We start from the raw sequence: 21656 nt of genomic DNA on the forward strand, positions 1-21656 counted from the left end.
TTCTCCCTGCACACAGAACTCTGGTGGCTGATCCATGCCCAGCTCACACGGAGTGGCAGGAATATGGGAACAGAGCACCAGGTGTTGTGCAGAGCTCACCTGGCCAGGAGCAGTGCCTCACCTCCTTCCTACAAACACTGAGAAGGGCACACTGGTGTTTCCACCCCGCAGCCACACGAGCACCTGGTCCCAGCTGAGTCAGGGAGTTTGGCCAGACATCAGCTGGGGTGGCTCTTGTCCCCTCTGTCCTTGCCCCTGGCTGGGGCAGCCCTTCAGGGTGGCAGCTGGGCCCTGGGGGTGCCCATGGGGCCTGGTGTGCTGCACCTGGTCATTTCCCTCTGCTGCCTGCCCTGGGGGGTGTCAGTGCCCCTTCCTTTGCTGGAAACGCCGGAATGTTTCACTCCAGGATGGAAAGCACGTGGGAGTCAGGACAAGCAGGAGGCCAGTTGTTCAGTATTTTATTCAAGATATACACACCTCTCCCTGGCGGGGGGGAGCAGCCAGCCCAGGGCACGGCTCGAAGGGCACGGCCACGCCAGCGTTTGTGCAAAGGAAAGGGACCACGGTTCCCTGGGAGTGTGATGGAGCACAGGGAGAACCTGCTGCTGGGCACTGCCCCAACACTCCCTGGAACAGCCCCGTCCCACCCCGGCTGCTCCGCTGATGTTTTCCAGGAACAACAGAAGGAAGAGGCAGCTTATTGTGCTTAAGACATCTGAACAAATCCTGGGTAGGAGACACTCACAGCTTGTGAATATTGCTAATTACTTACAGTTAAGAAAGGATGGATCCTGACAGGGACAGGGCCCTGTGGGCCCCCAGGACCTCACGGTGAGTCTGGGCCATCCCCACCCGGAGGGTCCCCGCGCTCACGGCCGGTGCCCCCGCGGGGCCCAGCTCCTGCTTGCCCGCAAACAAGGTGAGCTCGTGCCAGGCCGGGGGTCCTGCTGACCCACCCTCTGCTTGGCACCCTCAGGGAGAGCTGGGAGGAGCTCCCTGCCCCTGGGAAAGGCCCCCACCAGCCCCTGGGGTGGGAGCAGCTGCCAGCCCACCCATTCCCCCAGGGAAGGACAGCTCGGGCAGGCCAGGCATGGGAGTGAGCTTGTCCAGCTCTCCACTCAGACTACAATTGAAAGGTTAAATATGAATAAATGCTGTAGGTTTATACATAATGTTTCCTTCTACCTATGGAATGTGTCTGAATGGTCCAAAGACACCCAAACGTTGTTAGAAACCTTAGTTAGTCAAGAAAGACAACCCCGCCCTTAAAAAATAAATAAATAAACCCTATTTAGTTTTACTACGGCCTTTGTTTAAATGCCCTCAGAAAAACAGTATTTTCAGGTGCCTTGTGAGAATGTATCTGTTCATGCAATGGCCCAAGTTCCTCATTTCACAAGCATTGCACTTTTTTATGTAAGTCATCAAAACTATAAAACCTATTTTTGTCTGAAAGTGTTAGTCTAAAAAGTACAGCATTACTTTATATCCACCCATGGAAACTCCTAGACACGTATGTGCACAGACACACACTGTTGCCTAAATGTCTTCTAAAGATACCGATTACAAAGTGTATAAAATTGGGAATACATTGTCAGGATACAGTGAGAGATGAGCCATCCTCTACCACGGACTATAATCTAGGATCAGTCACTAACTGTACACCTTTATACAGCCTTGGATTCGCCAGGGACTTCTGAAACCCAAACAGAACTGCACCAAGGACGGCAGTAACGCTGCGGGAACACAGGTGTTACTGACTCCAACCCAGCTGAGCCCACTGAAACCTCAGGGACACTTTTGTTTCCTTCAAGCAGGGCTAAAACCAAACCTCGTGTGAGGCAGCTTGTGCTCCCAGCTGTGTGAGGGCCCCTGCTCCCAACCTGCTTCTGCAGTGGGAGTGAAGGAGCCAAATCCTCCTCTCTCTGCTAGAACGACCTGGGGCTGTATTTTAACGAGCACACACCCACGGGCACCTCCACGCTGTCCCCAAGCTCTGCCAACACAGTGGTGTGGCTGATAAAATGCTGTTTGTTTAAACTGTGTTATTCTTCAGGCAAATGCAGGCCCTGAGGCCACTTGGTCCTGAGTGTCTGGCCCCGAACAGCCCAGGAGGAGGCGCAGGCAGAGCCGAGGGCAGATTGTGTGTTCGGAGGTAGTCGCTTCCTTCCCCTGTCCTGGTGCACCCCAGCCTGGTGTGGTATTGGTTAGATGGCCCTGCTCCCCCTCCCGCCCCCTGCTACAGCCACATCCCCTTCCCGAGATCCAGGCAGAGATTCAGCTGGATTCAGGCGCCTGGTGCCCCTCCAGAGGGAGAGCTGCCTCCTCAGGAGATGTCAGAGCCTGACCTGCCCCAGCAGCTGCTCGGTGCATAGCCTGGAGAAAAGTTGGGAGGCACTTTGTGCGTTCTCTAGCCTGCCGTTCCAACCTGCTGGAAGTGTGGTGCCCACAGCCTCGGAGAAGGGTCGCACCAGCACTAGAGAAGAGGCCGGGCAAGGCGCTGTCAGGACAGGCAGAGACAGGAGGAGCCTCTGCCCGCCCCCCTCGTGTAGCTGTTTGAGAAAGAGTAAGGGCACCTCGGTTTGCTGCTCCAGGCGCACCCCCCGTGCTCTGAGGGCCCCCTGCCACCCCCAACGGGGGAAACACCTCGAGTGGAGTGGCACGTCCTCGTGGGAGAAGTGGGGTGTGGGGTAACCCAGTCCAAGAAAAGGGCCTATTTCTGCTAGAAAAGTCTCAAGATTTGTCACTACCTTACGTGCAGACGTGGGAGAGCTGATCAGGCTGAGAACGTGTTAAAATTGCTCAGGCTGCTGCTAGTTCACCATATGTAAGTCCCGTGACCGCGCTCCCATGAGGAATCTGAAATATCAAGTGCACCGGAAAAAAGGGATTGTCAGAAAAAACAGAAAATAGAAATACTACAAAAGCAACATTACTGAGTGGGAACGGGCCTGAGCCGCTGGGGCCGCGGGGTCACACCGTGGTTTCTATAGTCTCGATCACCTCCATCTCGCACTGCGAGGGGGACAGGAGCGGGCACTCGTCCGGCTCCCAGCTGCTATCCGGGCTGTAATCCTCCTCTGAGCTCAGCTCAGCCACCCCCTCCGTGTCCTCGTCACACGACTCCATGTAGTGAACCCCCACGGCGTTGATGCCGGAGTCCTCGGAGCTGGAGGGGGACGAGCAGTGCTCCGCTTTGGCCGGGTTGCTCTCTGCCGCGATGAAGGCGTTGCGGGCGGGCGGCTCCTCGGCCCTGCCCCGGTGCGCGGGCGGCGGCTGCCGCTGCACGTAGCACATCTTGCCGTTGATGCACTTGACGCGGTAGTTGTCGATGAACAGGTCGGCGATGGTGCAGAACTGGGGCGAGTCGGGGGGCAGCGGGGGCTGGAAGACGGGGGCGAACTTGAGGAAGTGCTCGGTGAGGGACACGGAGATCTGGATGCTGTTGGGGGGCTCCCGGGGGCGCGCGGGGATCTCGGTGCTGGGCAGCTGCTCCACGGGGGTCATGGGCTGGTACACGTATTTACCTGTGGGGAGACAGCAGCGGCACTCAGTGTTGTCTCCATGTGATGCCCCGGCCGGCAGTAACCACCAGCAGTTCCTGCAGGCAGCGGCTGCTGCTTTCAGTGGCCTCCAGATGTTCAGGCCCCTCCTGGTACGGATCCTCCAACACCTAATCCTGCAGGGAAGTGTAACCTCCCGTACCCCAGCTCTGCTCCTCTCCCTGCCCCTGCTTCAAGGACATCACTAACTCCAGAAAACTCACTCCAGGGGCACAACTCCATAGAAGTGGGACAGACGCCAAGGCTGCCCACACCCTTTTCCAGGAGAAAGAAAAATTACAAGATGCTCAGAGACTTTTTTTTTTTCCCCCACTGAGCAGAGCAGTTCTAGTTTACATCTTTGCTACAATGATCAAAATTTTATTATATTGTTATTATTCCAATGAGTCTCCCTGCCCGTGTTTCCATGTTCTTTTTCCCTGGGGTGTAAATTGTGTTTTTCCGTATTATAAACCAGAGATCATACATGACTACAATTAGAATTTTAAGGCAGAAAACAAGGGCATTTCTAGGCTATGGAAATGCTCATGGCATCCTGATTATCTGGTTAAGTAGTAAGAAAATAGGATTATGTTGGTTATATTGAGCAGAACAAAGTGTGAACTGAACATCTTTAGTAAAAGAAATAAATAAGAGAGCAGAAAATTGGGACTATGTTAGGAAAAACTGAGAAACCTGAGGCTATGCCTAAGACTGTAAAATGCTGCATTTTATTTGCATGAAGCTTCTGAAAGATTCATGTCTCCCTAGGGGCTCATCCGCTGGGAAAGCACGAATTTCCAGAAGCCTTGTGAGTAGTGGGGCTGTCAGAAGAGTTTTGCTGCACACGCTGCAAATCCTGCTCTGCCCAGGCAGCAAACGCTGCTGAAGGGCTGTTTGGGTGCTCGGAGCCCCCCAGGTGAGGGGCAGAACGTTCCTGCATTAAGGAACCCGGCCCTGGGCTGAGATCTGCCACGTGCTCTCCTGCTCCCAGCTCAGAGGTAGGTGCAGCCTTTCTCCCCAGAATGACCCATTCCTTTGGAAATCACACAACGGCTTAGGTTGGGAGGGACTTTAAAGATCACTGAGTTCCAACTCCCTGCCATGGGCAGGGACGCTTCCCACTAGCCCGGGTTGCTCCGAGCCCCAAGGAAGAGCTCGCTCCCCTTGCCGTGCCTTTCTGCAGGAGAAAAATCCCCCCCCTCTCTTCAGCCTGGGAATGCCTCCCGGCGTTGGGAAGAGCTCTGACAGCACTGGCGCTGAGGGGCTGAGGATGCTCCGGGTGTTCCTGGCTCTGCGAGGCCCACGCACAGGCTGTGCTCTGCCAGCCCGCCGGGGACGTCACCGGGGGAACCTCGAGCGCCGGGAAGGCTTTTCCCTCCCTGCTGTGCCGGTGGCGCTGGAAGGGAAACGCACTCGTGTGAAAGTCCGCTGGGACTTCCCACCCCCGTCGCCCGAGAAGAGCGGACACAGATCCGCAGGAAGGGCTCAGGGAGCACGGGAGTGTGGGAGAGGCTGCAGTGCCAGCAGTGCCCAACGCAGGCTCAGAGGAGCGAGCACCGGGAACGCCGGGCAGGAAAACCCTCCGGTGTGCCATGGGAGAGAGCAGGCAGAGCTGGGAGCCGGCAGTAATGGGAAAGAACAGTTTGGGAATAGGTTCGACCAGCTCCCCTCGAATACTGCATGGAATGCTTTCTCCCTGCCATCTGTGGAAGGGCAACTGTTCACAGAGCTGCTGGAAAAGCTCAAGGACAATAAACCAAGATTTTTTTCCCGCCTGTTTCCAGCTGGATGACAGAAAACACAAAGCCATCCGCTCCACTTGCCCTCTTCTTTACTGTACCTTGGCGTGGTCCCTACCCCTGCTGTGACTCGCAGGGAGGAGGTGCTGGCACTGCAGCCCCAGGCAGGGCAGAGCTTGGGCTCCTCCAGAGCCCTTCAGAGCAGCAGCTCCTTTGTTCTGGAGTCACTGAGCGATGGGGGCTCTCAGCTGTTCCTCAGATCTTGCTGACAGAAGTTCCCTGGGCAGCTCCTCACCCTCACAGCCACAGCAGCAGCCCACGGCCTCCTGCCATCCGCTGCTTCCCAGGAACCCTTCTGTGAAATTCGGGAACATTCAATATGCCCCTGCCCTGCAGAGCCCCACAGCTGATGATCAGTGTGCTGCTGGCTGGGAGAGTGTCTGATAAATTCAGCTCATGGAAACCGAAGTGCGGCCTGGCCTTGCCTCAAACCACAATGCTCCATTTATCTGTGGATCTGGAGGGCTTCCGTGTGGGCTCCTATCCCATTCCACTGACAACAGACACCAATGAAAAGCATTTCCTCAACTCAGTTTTGTGCCACCTCTATTTGAAGCACCCAAGGAAGGCCCTGGTGAAGATTTTAGCAGGATCAAGAAAAATGGGATGTGCACAACAGGACTCTATTTTCACTTAAAACAGCCCCATGTGCTGGCAGAAGGCTGGGGGATGTTGGGAGAAGGAAGCAGTGGATTTAAGCCTAGGAAGCTTTACAGCATGGGCATGGAATGGTGAGGCAGAGATTCAGCAGTGTGACTTTTTTTGTTGTTTGTTCTTCCCCTTTTGGGAAAGGAGGGGAAGAGGTGGCAGGGGCAGACGGGGTGTTGCCGGGAGCCCAGTGGGTTGTTTTCCCACTGCAGCAGCACGTGCAGTGTCTCAGAACTGCCCCGCTGGCACTAATTCCAGGGCAGGAGCAGAGGATTTCAGAGCCTGTCTGTGTCACCTCACAGAGGCTGAAATGGTTTCCTCACGTTCCAAGGACAAGCTCTGCCAAGGTAAAGTAGGAACTGGCTGCAAGAAAACAGAGGATTTAATACATGAACTGCTTTGTACCTTTCTTTAGAATTCTGGTACCAGTTTGTCAAGTTTCAGCTGGTTTTAGGGGGGGAGTTTATTTGTTTTAGACAGATTAAACTTGTTTTAAAGCATGACCAGGTGCTCAGAGCTGGGACTGTCAGCCTGGATCACAGAAAAAAACTGTGCTCACAGCCTTGGTTACCACTCCTCACCCTACATAATGCATGGAAACGCGTCAGCCGGGACGCAGCCTATGAAAAATAAATGCAGAAATTTAAAAATAAGATCATCCCCCACCCCTGCAGCTTGCAGGATTGCCAGGGATGGCTTTTGCACAGAAAATGATCCCAGAAGCACAACTCCCAAGTTCTCTTATGATCCATCTCAATCTGATCAAACACCCGTGGAAATCCACAGCAGTATTTCTGCTGACTGTGAACAGCTGGCAGCAGTCTGTGATAAAACAGTGTTTTGAGCACCTATTCTGATCCATCCCATTTGATGTGCTAGCACAGAATTTATTGCCTATTTATTCCAACCAAGTGGGCTGGAGAACTCTGCGCTGTGCTGATGAATGCTCCTGAAATGACAGTGTTCTGCACAAATACAGGTGCCAGAGCAGACGCTGCATCACCACTTGTTCCCTGGGTCACTCTCCGCCGCTGCCTACGTGGGAGGTGGGGAAGGAAAAATACTGCACGTGTCACGTGTCCAAAAATCAAACTCCAAATCCTGTGGAAAGAAATTTGCTGCATTTGCAGAAGTTTGGGAAGTTCTCAAGCTGCTACAGAGAAGCCTCACAGTCCTGGCTCTGTGGTTCCACCATCATGGCAAAAGGGCTCAGGGGAAACAAGAGCCTGTTCCAATCCTGGGAGCAGCAGCCGTGTGAAATTAGGCTCTGCCAAAATGAATTTCGTGGTAAGTCCCAGTTGTCCACACCAGCCACAGGCTGACAGTGAGATGATGAAACGAGAGCCCCCAGGAGTGGGTCTGTAGGACACACTGAACCCTCTGTGCCCCCCGAGCTGCTCTGGTGCCTCATTTGTGGCTGCTCCGCACTCACAGCGAGTTCTCCATCAACACTGCACCTCCTGCCTGACCCACAGCAGCTTGTGCACAACCAGAAAGGACTGACTGTGTCTCCATTCCTCAGCCATTCAGCTGACCCTGGTACCAGACCACAAACCAAACCCCCAGGGACCTGGGACACGCTACAGCCGACACTCAACTGCAGAACAACTATTCAAATGTGTCCAAGGAAGTGCTGGGCAGTGCTCATCTCCTCGCTGCTCTGTGCCCAGGAATAGGATTTCCGTTGCCAAATGGGATGGATGCTGTTCCCCAAAGCCTTGGCTCCGTGCCTCCAGTGAGCCTGCCAGCAGGCTGGGGCAGGATCCAGCAGAGCAGTGAGCTCCAGCATCACCTGCACATCTCCAGCAAACCCGGGCAACCTGCAACATTTCTTATGTTTGTGGCATTGATAAGCAGAACTATGTGGCTGATTGATTGGAAGCTGTATGACAGAGCCTCCTGCTTCCAAAAACCCGTGTCAAGCCTTGAGAAACAAGCCCTGAGGTCCTTTCTCTCTGATCTTTTGCTAATTGGGCAGTCTGCATGCATCCTCACCAAACAGACACAGCAGCAATTTCCGTGGCTAATACAAAATAACTTAACCATGAAATAAGCAGAGGTGCTGCTGGAAGATTTTCTTCTCCACTTCCCTCTGTCCCAGCGTTCTGGTTTACCTCTGACACTCATTAACGTGCTTGGCATATTGAAAAAAAACAATAAAAATCCATCTTTCAGGAGAGAGGTTGCTCATAACAAATTCTCAAGCTTTACCCTTTCAAAATGCTACCTTGGAGGACCTGGTCCTAATAAATAACAATGTGAATTGCCCTGCACTTCAGAAAACAGAAAGAGAGAGCTGTGGGTCTGACAAGTCCAAGTCAGCAATACATACCATGGATATTTGTTCATATGAAGGGCATTTAGACATCTATTAACTGAAACATAAAGCTTTTTTTTTATATGTATTCTTCCCCCTGCAGCTGCTTGAACAAATATTTCTCCATCTGCCAGCTCATCTATCTCCAAAAATCACCAAGGTTAACGAAGACCTGCTAATTGCACAGTATTGAATGTGACCTGGCTCAGTTTAACCTGACCTGGCTCAGCTTAGGAACTGCTCCCTTGTGGGCTGAGCTCTTGGAGCTGAGGTGGGCTGGAGGAGGACTGGCTCTGGTCCCAGTGGATCTCTCCGTGCCTTTGGCTGTGGTGGATCCTGCAGAGAGGCCGGAGCTGCGGCCCCATGGGCTGACACAGGCCCCCATCAGGTGTGTGAAGGGTGTGTGCCGTCAGCTCCCGTGGCTCAACAGCAGGGAACTGCCCCTTCAATGGTGGTGACTTGGTGCTGCTTGAACCTACATGTGTGTAACAGGAGTGTGATCCTCTGCTGTGAAGTCCAATGGAATTCCCAATCCAGCTGGGCCAGACTTTCCTATTGCCACACACAACCCTGCCAAAGACATCAGCTCATACGGGAGGGGAATTGGGCCCCACCACGAAGAACATCAAAACATCCTAATTAAATACCAGCCAGCTCTGAAGGAGGAAGGCAAAGCAAGCATTCCTAATGCAGTGTGACAGGAGGCAGGGCTGCCCTGCAGGGATTCCGACCATTCCAAGGAGACCTCACTCCACAGCTGTTCTGTGTGTGGAAGCCTTGGAGATCAGCTGCTTGAGCACCAGCTTTTGTCATAGCAAGAGATGGAGAACTACCAAGTGCTCTTCCAGCAGCACTTGTTCCACAGCTCATGGCAGGAGAGCAAGCCTGGCTGTTTGGGAAGATGCCCACGGTCCAAGGGAGCTGGTCTGGCAGGAGGTGACAGCTCTGGGCTGGAGTGGTGCCCTGCTGCCTGAGTTGGCACAGCAGCCCAAGGACTGTCACACACCCAGCTGGCTTCCAGGGTGGCACAGGTGACAGACAGTTCTGCCACAGCAGCCCAGACCATGATCAGCCCCAGCCCGTGCATGGGAAGGAACTGAGAATCACTTCACTGCTGACAGAGCAGAGCCTCAGGGCAGGCTGGGGTTTCCTCCTTCACAGACCAAAGCAAAGCTCACTGCACACACCCTGGACACATTTACTGAGGGGCACTCAGCACCCTCAGCCTGCTGGAGGTACCCTGCTGTTCAGAAGTGCTCCATGAAGTAGAATTCCATCTGGAAGTGTGATGCTGGTCCAAGACCTGTCCAGGGTTGTGGCTTCCCAGCCCTGCTGGCTGCAACAGCAAACAGAACAACGCCCTGGCCTTCCCCCTCCTCCTCTCTCCCCAGTTACATGCACCGCTCAGAACAACAACCCTTTGCAAACAAAGACTGCCCTGACCATAAATACTCACCAAGGACCATCACAGCTTCAAACTGCATTTTGCTCAGAGCACAGCAATAGCTTTTCCAGAGGGGCGAGAACAAAAGGTGGGAGAGACCCTGAGCACATTTACAGATGACACATGTGAAAAATCCCACTGCTAACCCAGTTTCCCTTCCTTTGTGTTGTATGGAACAGCCATCATGCCACATCCAGCCAAACATCATGGACTGCGTGGTGAACACGAGATGTGGAATAAGCCACCAGAAGAAATGGAAAACAATCCAGGACACTGAGGCACTGCCAGACTTACAGTACAAGATCAAGCAGAACTGAACTGGGCTATTGGTGGTTATAATGAGGCATAACTGAAATGATTCTCAGTGTTGAAGGAGCCTCTTAGATAAAGATATGCAACACCTCAGTGCAAGGGATATTTTTACCCTGTGCTTCATGCAAAAGACAACTTTGAAAATCACTGAGATGGCTCAAACAAATTTCTAGAGCAGGGGATGCAGACAGTGTGTCCCACACCCTGCAGGACTTCTGGCAGAGCTAGAAGGGCCCAGTAAGGGATCACAGAAGGGACTCCAAGGACACAAATCAACTCTGCAAAGGAACAACAGAAAAAGAAGGCACACCTGAGCAGTCTGAAGTGCAGCAGGAAGGGGCAGTGGGCTCTGACCTAACAGAGGTGTGTCCTTGCAAACAGCACCTTCTCGCAGAAGCACCTCCACCAGAGCACTGAGGAATCCATCCCATTCCCAGCCCCATCCAAGCACAGGGAAGAAACAGTCCAGCAATGTCTCTGCAGTGGCTCCCCAGCAGTGATTCACCTCTGTGGAGCAGGTGTTCCCTCACTGCTGTACAGCCACAGACAGCTGTGCCAGCCCCTGACCTGATGCTTTTCACAGGAAACTGAGAGGGGGAAAACATCAGAAAGTTTGTCTTCATCAAATTTGTATTTTAATGCCCTTTGTCTTGATCTGTTTTAAACACAAAAAGGATCATGACAGTCCATGCTGTGAGCTGTCTAAGCCTTGCAGGGGCTTCTGTGCACATCAGCTTAAGAGCAGGTAACGCTTAAATGCAAACAAACCCTGGAGCTTCCTCCATCATCCCCGCTCTTTCCTCTCACTGCTTACATGGATTTACTGGACTTAAAGGAAAAGCAACCCAGAAGCCTTGAGGGATGTTTCAGGCAGCCAAAAAACCTCTTAAAGGGGCCATATTTGCTCAGTAACCCTTGCAAGGGAACAGAATATTGACACCCAAAAAAGCAATGAGCAGCAGCACACACCACGTGTGTGTTCTGGAGGAGCCCTTTCCTTCCAGTACCTGGAAAAATGCCACAAATGCCACAGGTACAACTAACCCCAGCTCCTGCTGGATCCCAAGAACACAGGCACATGGAAGTGCAGGCATGGAAAGCGTGGGACAGCCTTGGACACCTCCACCAGCGCAGGAGCTGAGTGCTGTGCATCCCAACCTGAGCTCTGAACCCCAGGATATTCACCTTCCAACATCCTTTCCAAAGCCACCCCAAAGGGCAGAACAGTCACTCTTTTTTAGCCCCCAAGTTACACTGGATATTTTTAAAATTCAGTAGAGAAAATAGCACAAAATGGCTTTGTGCTAAATATTTATTCTACAACCCCATCCCTGTGCACCATCTGCTCAAGCTTCAGCATCCCATGGTTTCCATGCAGCCAGTCAGTGTGCTGATATGGCAACAAAGCAGGATAAGCACAGCTCAGTGTCACACTACCCAGAAAACCACAGCATTGCCTGGTGCATGGAAATCACAGGCACTGGAGAGACAGGACAGTCATTTCCCATATGTGTGGTATGTGCTGCAGGGGGGCACCCTGAGCCTCTGCATAGGATGGAATGTTTTCCTGGGAAGTCTCAAATAAGCAGAACAGCTTGCTGGGTCCTTGAAGGAAAAGTCTTCTCCAAAGAGCTGCACTTTGCACCCCCAGGGGACAGCTGGGGCAGGAGGGTGGGTTTGGCAGCTCAGAACAGACATGTCTGTGTGGCCACAGCCTGGTTTGCTGCTGGCTGGCAGGAGAAACAGTGGCAGCCCTGGGAGGTGCTGTACCTGTGCTGCTCCCTTGCTGTGGGCAGAGCACAGGGGCTCTGCTGACACATATCTGTGGTGCCTTACCCCAGAGTGAGCCTTCAGGCTGGACAAACAACACCTTCTTCAACTTCACTGCTGGGAGCAGTGTCCTTGTTACCAGCACAGGCCACGCTTTCAACCCTCGTCCCATTGCTGCTTCTGGTGCCTGATGTGCACATCTCCACTCCCACTTCATTCAAACCAATCTTCTTTCTGTCACAGGCCTCTCCAGAACCCAGTTCCGGAGAATTCAAAGGACTGCTCTCCCCGATCACACCCAAAATACATCACCACGTGGAGCTGCTGTGTGCAGGTATGGGCACCAACCTTTCCCTGGAGGGGTGTGGGATCCAGGAACGCTCTGCAAGAGACAGTAACGGCCCAGGTACCACTGGAGGAGGAGGAGGAGGAGGAGGAGGAGGAGGTGGCATCACGCTGGGCCATCGTGTCACACAGTGCCACTGTGGGCAAGTGACTGGGAGCTGCTGTACAGCACAGGTGGGAGCACACACAGCACTCACGGCTTCACTTCTCAATATAAGACATGCAAGGGGCTTTAAGGAGCCAAAAGCTTGTTTTTTCAAAAAGCTGAATCACGGGGAAAAAAAGGCACAAAAGGCTAATACAAGGTAGCACAATTACTGTCTATTGATACAACTGCTGTGGAACCACGATTCATCATGTATTATTGATATTTGCAGCACAGTGGACCAAGGGGCTCACAGGGTGTTTAACAAAATGCAAGATATTCAGATTAAAAGTGAGCCCAGTTGCAAGAGAACACCCTATTTTTGCATTGTCCAGGGATGAAACCAATCTCATAATTGTATGAAGTGTGATGCTTTCTCTCATGGCTGATTCTTAGGAAGTAACATTAGCAAAACACAGGCAAAGTCCTGCTGTCAGGTCAGGACAGATGTAAGGCCAAGGTTCTGATCCCTTCTGACAGTGGCAGGGTGAGCATCGCCCTCGGTTTCACACCCAGAGAGCCAAGATCCCACTGAACCAGCTGGAGAATGGTCCCTGTGCCCTTAGGCCAGGGTCCAGTGACACAGGCAGGGAAAGCAAAGCCAAAGGTGAGGGTTTCACCTGTCCTGCCTCAGCTGGAGGGCTGCAGGAGCTGATCAGGGCACCCCAGCACTCCCTACAGTGTCCCAGCCTCTCTCAGGGCCAGGCAGCAAACGTGAGGGAGAGCAAACACCTGGAGTGGGGCTCGGGAAAGCACGGAAATGCAAACAGCAGAGGCAGCAGGAAGCTTGGAACAGCCGAGCCCCTGCCTGGAAGAGCTGCAGGTGAGCTCCAGCCCCGGCACCACGAGGAGCAGGGAGAGGGATGGGCACAGGGCTGCTCTCGCTGGGCACAGCAGGGACACACTGCGGGGCTGGGGGGAACTACCCCACAGAACAAGGGCTTCCAGAGCAGAGTGGGGGCGCTGGAGCTCCACAGCCACCAGGGAGAACAAACACACAGATGCATGACTCTTGTTGAAATTGTTTTACAACACAGGTTATGTATAAATTCCAACTGTTGTGTGGCCTAAGTTAAAGTCTGAGTATGTTAAAAACAAAGCCCTGTTGCCAAGCAATCAGATTTTACTTGCCCAGCAGGTTTTTGATTTCCTTCTACGTGAATATATTTGACTATTGGCAGAAACATCTCCAAATTGCACCAACTGCACTTCTTGAGTTCTGTGATCAGTCACTACATAAAAATTGATTAGTGGAAGAGTCAAAGCACTTATGAAAACATCCTCTGTATCTTGTGGGCAGATAAATTCATGGAGATGCTGGAAGAAAAGCCACAACTCACTAACCCAGGGTCACTTTATATGCAGACAGAGAGAGATGCTCCACCTGGAATCCAATCTACTGTCAACCAGCTCTTACATTAGTATGAGCTTGTGCCATCCATCAGCAGCTAAGCCCACACTGTCACAGCTATCGTTCTGGAACATCTTACACTGTTTGTGAGTAAAGCATTTTGCTTTTTATCCTTTATAGAAACACAAATTTCTAGTAGAGCCTTATCAATGTGCAGAACTAAGTTCCCAAAGCTGGCAGTGAGTCACGAAGTGTGGGGCTGGTTAAATCCAGAGCCATTACATAAGGACACCCCAAGATGTCCATTCTCTACAAGCCCAGCTCTGCTGGTTGTACCAACGAGCAGCGACAAAACGTGTTCTTGATGAGCACACAGGTGCTGCCAGGAAATTGGAGGTGCTGTGCCAAGTACCTGAGAAGCCTCTTCAGTGCTTCCAGCAAAGCTGAGCAGTGTCAGCTCTGCAGAGCTGCAGGATGGAGGCCACGAAGGTGACAATCCTGTGACTCAGCCTCAGGGGACAACACGAGGGTTTGACCACGGGCTGCAGCTTAAGGCATATGAAACATCCATCAACAACCAGGAGAGAAGGATAATGTGTGAGCAGGCACTTTTGCATTGGGCACTGGGGGTAGGCAGGCTCGCAGATTCAAGCTGGCAAACAGATTTTGCCACCTGCAGAGTCCAGGAAGGAAGCCACACACTCACCACAGGCACTGTGCTCCGTACAGATTTTGTCTTGGAGCTGTTCCTCTGCAGTGAGAAAAGTGCCTGCAGCCTTTCCCCAGCAGGAACCTCTCTGAGAGGAGCAGAGGCCCAGCCCTCCCCAGGAAGTGTTCAGGACACCCTGAATTCCCAGACAACCGCACCAGCTGACAGGACACAAGGTTAATGAACTTTTCCTTGTAAGTACTTGCTTCTGGTAAGAAACATCCACAGCCTTATCCTTTCAGGCTTTACAAAACCAGCAGTTACCCCTTCAAGCAGCCACAGAGGAAGGGTGTCAGTTATCTGCCAACCTCAGAGGTTTTTACCACAGATCACTGAGTTTTGGGCAAGCAGATTTAATTCTTTGTGAGTCATTCTCCTCAGATGGACAGACAGATTATTAAACACAGCCTCACAGTCATGCACAGCAGAGTTTTTGGCTGGCAGGAAGTGTTTTGGTACACAGGCCCCTTTCTCTCAGGACTTTTGGACAATGAAGAGCAGTGGTTTCCATTCAATCCTGGATGAGCCATACAAGAGTTAGTCCTACAAAACGTACTGAGCAAGTTGACTGAATTCAGAGATTTTCCTGTGGTCTCTTCCTGATAAGTGACATCATGGGCTTTGTTAATAATAGTAGAACATGCATGTCTCTAAACATTCTAGTAAGGGTTTCAAAATGAATGCCAGGAGGTTCTTCCAGAGGCACTGACATTCCCACGGGGTACGATGAATTGACACATTGAGTTCTGTTTCCGAGACACAGCATCAACAGTGCATCTGTACTGGGATTTCCAGATTATAACTAAAACCAGAGGAACAAAACACAAGCCAGGTCCAGAATGGTGCACACAAAAACTGGCAGTAAGTGTTTGCCCTCAGAGTAACAGTTCAGAACACATTAAGCTGACATTCTTTCCTTGCTTGTGTACAGGTTAGTGGAACGAAGCTAGAATATCATAGCTCTTCAAAACACAGGTGAAGAGAAGATCTTGCACAGCCACAGGCAACAAATCCTCATTAAAAGTCTTTTCCCATTACAAGCTGAAAAATCCACCTTTCTGCAGCCCCTGCCTGGCACTCAGCACAACGCCTGGCTTGTGCACAAACATTCCATCCGGATCCACGGAATTAAACGGGATGGATGTCCAAATCCTTTTCACAGCCAAAGCAAATGAAAAACCCCTATTTCTCCCAAGATTTGTGATCATCCTCCCTCTAGAACAAGCTGTGTTTTCCAGGAATGCCCAGCCTCAGAGTTCCCAGCCCCACCTGCTCCATTCCTGTTTAAGTTTTCCGCAAAGAAAAACGTATGACCTCCTCCAGCTATCAGCCTCAGGATTTCAAACAGGCATTTGACAGCTCCCTTTTCCATTTATCCAACAAGCCAACCATCGGGATACAGTTTTGCCCCTGTGGAGCAGCACTGCTGGAAATTCAAGTTGCCACCAGCACTGCCAGGCTGGCACCTTCCAGTGAGCTCTGTCCACATCCCCTTCCACAGACAGGGACACTGGAGGAGCACTGGAGCACTGCTGCCCTCCTGCTCCCTCCTGGATGTGGCAACGAGTTTTGTAGCCACCAAAAACCAGCACAAGGAAAACCCACCAGGACAAAAGCAAGGCTTTGGGAGATCTACAGTGTCTGCTGTGCTGCAGAGCACCTCGAGGCTCATTTTAGGATCTCCCCACCAGGGCTGTAGCTGCTTCTCTAATGGGGGACAGTCAACAGAAGCTGGCTGCAGGCAGGCACAGCTCCTCTTCAGACCCCCAAGCTCTGTCATGATGCACCTAAATACCTCCCATAATCATCTCAGCTCACTTACCACTGGTCTGCCACAGGAAAGAAGGGTGCCTTGCTGACTCCCTGCTCACAGTTCCCACAGGCAGACTGGACCTGAATGGGGTTTGGAGATTGTCAGAGCCCCTGCTGATGGCCCTGTCGCTGGAGAGGGGGGAGAGACCCCTGGAAATGCTGCTTGTGTGCACAGAGCAACTGATCTGCTGCACAGTCACTGTGTGGCAGGGGAAAAACCTGCCCCTGGGCCAGGTGTGTACCTGCAGAGAGCAGGGAGGAGCTGCCATGTGGCACCACCACCTCGTGTCTCTGGAAGGGGTTTAACTGAGGATAGTCTTGACAGAGAGCTTTCACCAGCTCTGTGGGCCAGAAAACAAATGTTTTCATTGTAAATTGTTATGAAAGAAAACACTGGTCTTTCAGGCAGTGAAGAACGTGAGCAGCAGTGTCTGCTCCGAGCACACCCAGGGGCAGTGACTGTGCTGATCTGTTCCCTCCCTGGCACAGCTGGGACCAACGAGACCCCAGCCAGGATGGGCTGTGCCCCCCTGGGTGCCCTCAGACAGTGCGAGGGAGTGATGGGGCTCTGAGAGCCAAGAGAAACCCCGGGCTCCCTGTTCAGAGAGCAGGTGAGCAACAAATGTAAATATTCTCTGGTTCTGCATCCCCAGAATTTCCTCTGGCCAAACTCAGAGAAGTTCTCCTCCCCCAAACCACCCAGAAAACACGTGCCCTTCGTGGTGTGCCACCCATCACACAAGCCCATTCTCTCCTCTTGCCCAAGGAATGACAGTTCCTTGGGTCTCCTGCCAGGCCTGCCTGACCTCATGCAGACCCTGCCAGGTCTGGCTCCAAACTCCCTTGTAACAGTGCCACAATTCCGTGTGCACGCCAGGGAGCAGGAAGCTAATTCAGGGCACACCTGCAAGTGCTCTCCACCACTTAGCAGAACACAGGGCAGGGGAGCAGGTGTGCTTTTTAAAACCTTTACTGCCACCACAATCTTTTTCCATGCCTGAGCCTGGCAACTGTGTTCCCTTCCTGGCCACCCAATGGAGACCTCACAGCTTTCCCCTTCCTTGGTTTGTTTTCTTGTAAATGGTCCAAACAGCTGAACCTTGTAAAAGTGGTGGAACCGAAATTTATTTGCTGCATTTACTTTTCAATGTAAGATATGCAAAAGCCTTAAAGAGCAAAAAGCTTGCTTTTTTGGATGCTGAATCAGATAGAAAAAAAGCACAGAAAGGCTAATACAAGGTAGCACAATTACTGTCTATTGATACAACTGCTGTGGAACCACGATTCATCATGTATTATTGATAATTGCAGCACAATGTACCGAGGGGTTTGCAGAGTGTTTAACAGAATGCAAGCTACTCAGATTAAAAATGAGCCCAGCTGCAAAAGAATACTCTATTTTTGCCATGTCCAGGCACGAAACCAATCTTGTAATTGTATGAAGTGCGATGCTCTCTCTCATGGCTAATTCTTAGGAAGTAACATTAGCAAACCACAGGCAAAGTCCTGCTGTCAGGTCAGGTGGGATGTAAGGGCAAGGCTCTGATGCCCTGTGACAGCAGCAGGTACCAGCTCACAGGCAGCAGCCTCGCAGCAGCGCCGGTGCCAATCGCAGCCGCAGCGCAAATCCCGAGGTGAGGAAAGGGAGGCAGCACCTTGCTGCAGACCTGCCTCTGGCATGTTTTCTCTGCCTCTGGAAAAAGTAGATCCGAGTAATTTAAGGCTCTCAGCCTGCATCTAATAAGCCAAACCCCACCAGGCTGTGAGAGGGGAGGGGAGGGGAGGGGAGGAAGGTGACCAGGGGGCTGCCACCCTGGCAAAGGGAACGCACGCAGGGACAGACCAGAGGGGTGCAGGACAACGTGTAATGGGACAAACACAGGAGCTGAAGGCAAAACACCTCCTGGGCCAATGCCTTTTTCCCTGCAGGGAAAAGGACTCCAAAGGCTTTGAGCCCTCATCCCGCTTCCATGTGGAGACAGGAGTGGGCAGCACGCAGGGGAGGGTCAGCTGCTGCAGCAGGTACGAGGTGTTCCCTGCCCTCCCTGTGCCCGCAGAGCCCGGCAGCTCCAGCGACACCCAAGGCACCCACCTATCCCAGCCCAGCCCCCCAAGCCTCCCCATCCTGCAGTGTTCACACACCTACTTATGGAGGTTGTGCCCGGGTTCAGAGCTTCCCAGGCACAGAGGCACATCAGAGAACCACCTCGCAGGAGATCTGCTCCCCACTGAGCCCGAAACAAACTGAAAATGACCCCAAATAAACCCCAGCCTTAGACACGGAAGTCGTACAGGCACCCAGGGCAGCTGAGGTTCTCGGAGCTGTCTGGATACACTGAGCAGTCTCTGATCTCTCCTGCCAACTATTATTGCCATTTTACGGACACAGAAACGTCGGAGGTAAAGGGAGCGCCTGAAGTGCTGCTCCCTTCTGAGCACGCCAACAAAAACGGCTTTGGGGAATTCAGACTGGGCTCTTTCTCAATTATTCCTTCCATGGCCAAGTGGCTCTGCAAGGCTAAATTGCCTCTGTCACTGAAGTAAGCAGATGTGATCCTGAATACACATGAGGAGACAATCTACTCATCATGGCATGGTGAGTTTTTGTAATTTCTCAGTGTAAGTGCACTTTCACTGAGTTGACATTCTCCAGGACCTTGGCCACTGATGGAAAATAATACTTCAAAGGCCCTTTTAATTGATGTAGAGCTTCCTGTACCCCAATACAGCTCTTAGGAGTCACAGAAAAGCACTTTCAAGAACCCTCTGACGATTCCCAAGTCGGCATTACAGCACTGCGCTTATGGAGGATAACTCCAAACACTGTTTAATTACGTCTCTGACCTCTATACAATTTCCCATTATAGACCTCATTCTTACCCCTTTTAAGTCCAACTCAACTCATTCCGGAGGAGCAGGATACAAAGAGATCTTTAGCTCTGAAATTTGCATTAGGAAATGAGGGGCAAGAAGGGAGCATGCTTCTCCGTGGCTTTCAGAAGATTAAACAAGGCAAGGAAGTGTGTGACTTCCTTCATTTAAAATCCCAGTTTCATGGGGCAGAGGTATCTCAAAGTTTCTTCTGCCATAAAGGAAGAATTAAGAAGGAAGTCTGTACTTCTTGCAAAAGCTGTAACTATTTTTAAATCTTAAGATTGCCACAGGGCAGCTAAGGATCTCGAGTGTCCTTCTGAGAGGGAAGCAGCTCCGTGTAATGCCTAAGAGACACCAGTCTAAGGCTCCCTTGAAGGGTTTCAAGGACCACAACTTCTCACCTCTTCAAGTACTCTGTTCCCCTGCTTCATCTGCCTTCCTACCATGTTTTCTAATATCCAAACCTAAACTCTCCTTGCCACAGGTCAGTGATACCTGGTTATCTGCCAAGTCTGTGCAGAGGAGGGCTAGAACACACTTTTCTTCACAAGGCTACCTTATACTTTGCAAAACTCCCCTCCCCTCCCTCTCTCAATCTTTTAGAGCCCAAACAACCTCTTTCCTTTTGCACCCCCTTGTAAAGAATATTTTCAAAGCTGATCTCTGTGATCTCCTGCAGAACCTCCCCAATTCTCCCACAGCTCCATAAAGTGCCACACTCAAAGCCCATCAGCCTGGTTTCCTCATCACTGAGCTGAAGAGACTAATTAAACTGCACACTTGCCATGCTGCTGGTAATGCATCCCCAAGCAAGGCTGGGGTCTGGGTTTGCATTTTCACCACGCAGGCTCCCGCTGCTGACGCACACGCCGTTGTGACCCATCCTAATCCCCACAGCCCTCTCCACAGCGTCGCTTCTCCAGGTGTTCCCAGCTCCATGGCTGAATTCCCCTCCCAGGACTATCCCCAACTGATTTTGGGTAACATCTCCATTTTATAAGCACCATTTTGAGCTCTGATCCTGTCCTCCAGAGTGCTCATAAGCTCATATATCTTTATGGTGACCACAAATAACTGAGGCCAGAGAAATTTTGGGAAGGAAGAGTGTATCTAGGTCATAACTTGAGGCCCTTTGTGTCATGGATGAAATGCGAGACATCCCTGTCCCTGTGCAGCAGGTGACTGTGGCACCTTCTCACACAGCCAGTTGTGCCACACACAGGGCACAGACAGAAAACACCCATTGTTCTGAACTGATTTCAAATGAATCTGAAATCAAGACAAAATCCCTAGAATGTCTATTTAATTCAAATAGAAGCTCACATCCAAATAAAAGGTGGCTTTTAGGGCAGGCCCTTTACCCCACGAAACAGAATTTGCAGACAAGTGCATGTGAAGGGGAATCGTGTAGATTAAATTACAAGGAGAGATGGCAACGGATTTTAAAGGAGAATGGGATGTCAGGAGTCCAGGGACACCTTCTGCAGCATCAAGCAACCTCACACAAGGGTCAGCACTAATCCTGACCATCCAGGCTTTAACATCTCCTGAACACAACACGACCCAAGTACATGGCTCCATCACCATTTCCTGACCTCGCAACAACACGCTGCTGGGAAAGCCTGCTCTTCACGGCTCTAAGTGATTAATTATTCATCAAACTATGTTTGGACATCCACAGTTGAATCCCAGCCTCCATGATTAGACACATCAGGATCTTGAATACAGATATTCAAGTCGTTGGGCGCCTTTTCACTGGAGTTGGATCAACACTGGATTTTGAAACTATCTGCTATATATAGCCTAAAGCGGTTACCTCTCTACTCAGAGGGGTTTATGCCTGTAAAAAGAAAACCATTAGAACGGAGGGTGAAGTAGCTGGAGCGAAGGACAGCGGTGCCCAGCAGCAGCCGGTGCCAAGCCCACCCTCCGGCCGCCTCCCGGTGCGAGGGGCGCTGGGACCCGAGAGGAATCCCCGGGAGCAGCCCCCGAGGAGGGGGTCCAGCCTCGGGAGCGGGATGCTCCCGGCCGCGGGACGGGACGGGACGGGACGGACGGGGCGGGACGGGCGGCGAGGAGCGCGCGGGGACTGACAGGACCCCCGGGACCCCCGGGACCGGCGCCCCCCGCCCGCCCCGCGCCCCCTCACTCACAGTGGCACCATCCCAGGTGGCAGCACCAGTGCAGGCGGAAGCAGCGGCCGTGGCTGTGGGTGGCGCAGAGCGAGAGCCCGTCGCAGGGCTGGAAGTCGGGTCTGCCCGCGCAGCTGCGGGCGAGCGCCTGAGCCTCGTCCAGCTTCTCGCTCTTGGCCGCCGCCGCCCCGCTCATGGCGCCGCCGCTCCGCCCGCAGCCCCCGCGCCGCAGCGGCCGGAGGAGGAGGAGGAGGAGGAGGTTGAAGAGGAGGAGGAGGAGAAGGAGGAGGAGAAGGCGCCGAGCCGCAGCGGGGACCGCCCGCCCGCCCAGCGCCGCGGGGGCAGCGCCGCGGGCAGGGCCCGGCCTTTCCCCCGGGGAGGGGGCCCACTGTGGGGGGGGGGGCGGGGGGCGGGCGGGGGGCGCCGGTCCCGGGGGTCCCGGGGGTCCTGTCA

At 52.5% G+C, this 21656-nt stretch overlaps 1 protein-coding gene across 1 annotated transcript; it reads right to left on the reverse strand.

Moving 5' to 3' along the window:
* Positions 1-445: 445 nt before the first annotated feature.
* On the reverse strand, positions 446-21414 carry CUNH3orf70 (chromosome unknown C3orf70 homolog). The gene is made up of 2 exons (XM_027703919.1): positions 21225-21414; positions 446-3527 (listed from the first exon to the last, which is right to left on the reverse strand). Exons 1-2 carry the CDS (start codon positions 21397-21399, stop codon positions 2974-2976), a joined length of 729 nt encoding a protein of 242 aa, XP_027559720.1. The 5' UTR covers positions 21400-21414; the 3' UTR covers positions 446-2973.
* Between the last annotated feature and the right edge of the window lie 242 nt (positions 21415-21656).

The sequence above is a fragment of the Neopelma chrysocephalum genome, unplaced genomic scaffold (assembly GCF_003984885.1).
Source record: "Neopelma chrysocephalum unplaced genomic scaffold, ASM398488v2 Primary Assembly neopelma1_252, whole genome shotgun sequence".
In the NCBI taxonomy this organism is placed as follows: Eukaryota; Metazoa; Chordata; class Aves; order Passeriformes; family Pipridae; genus Neopelma; species Neopelma chrysocephalum.

Excerpts from the sequence above, each read along its gene's own strand:
- CUNH3orf70 (XM_027703919.1), bottom strand. The coding sequence starts at position 21,399 with ATGAGCGGGGCGGCGGCGGCCAAGAGCGAGAAGCTGGACGAGGCTCAG. Across the intron at positions 3,528-21,224 it reads CCACCTGGGATGGTGCCACT|GTAAATACGTGTACCAGCCC; the intron begins GTGAGTGAGGGG and ends GTCTCCCCACAG.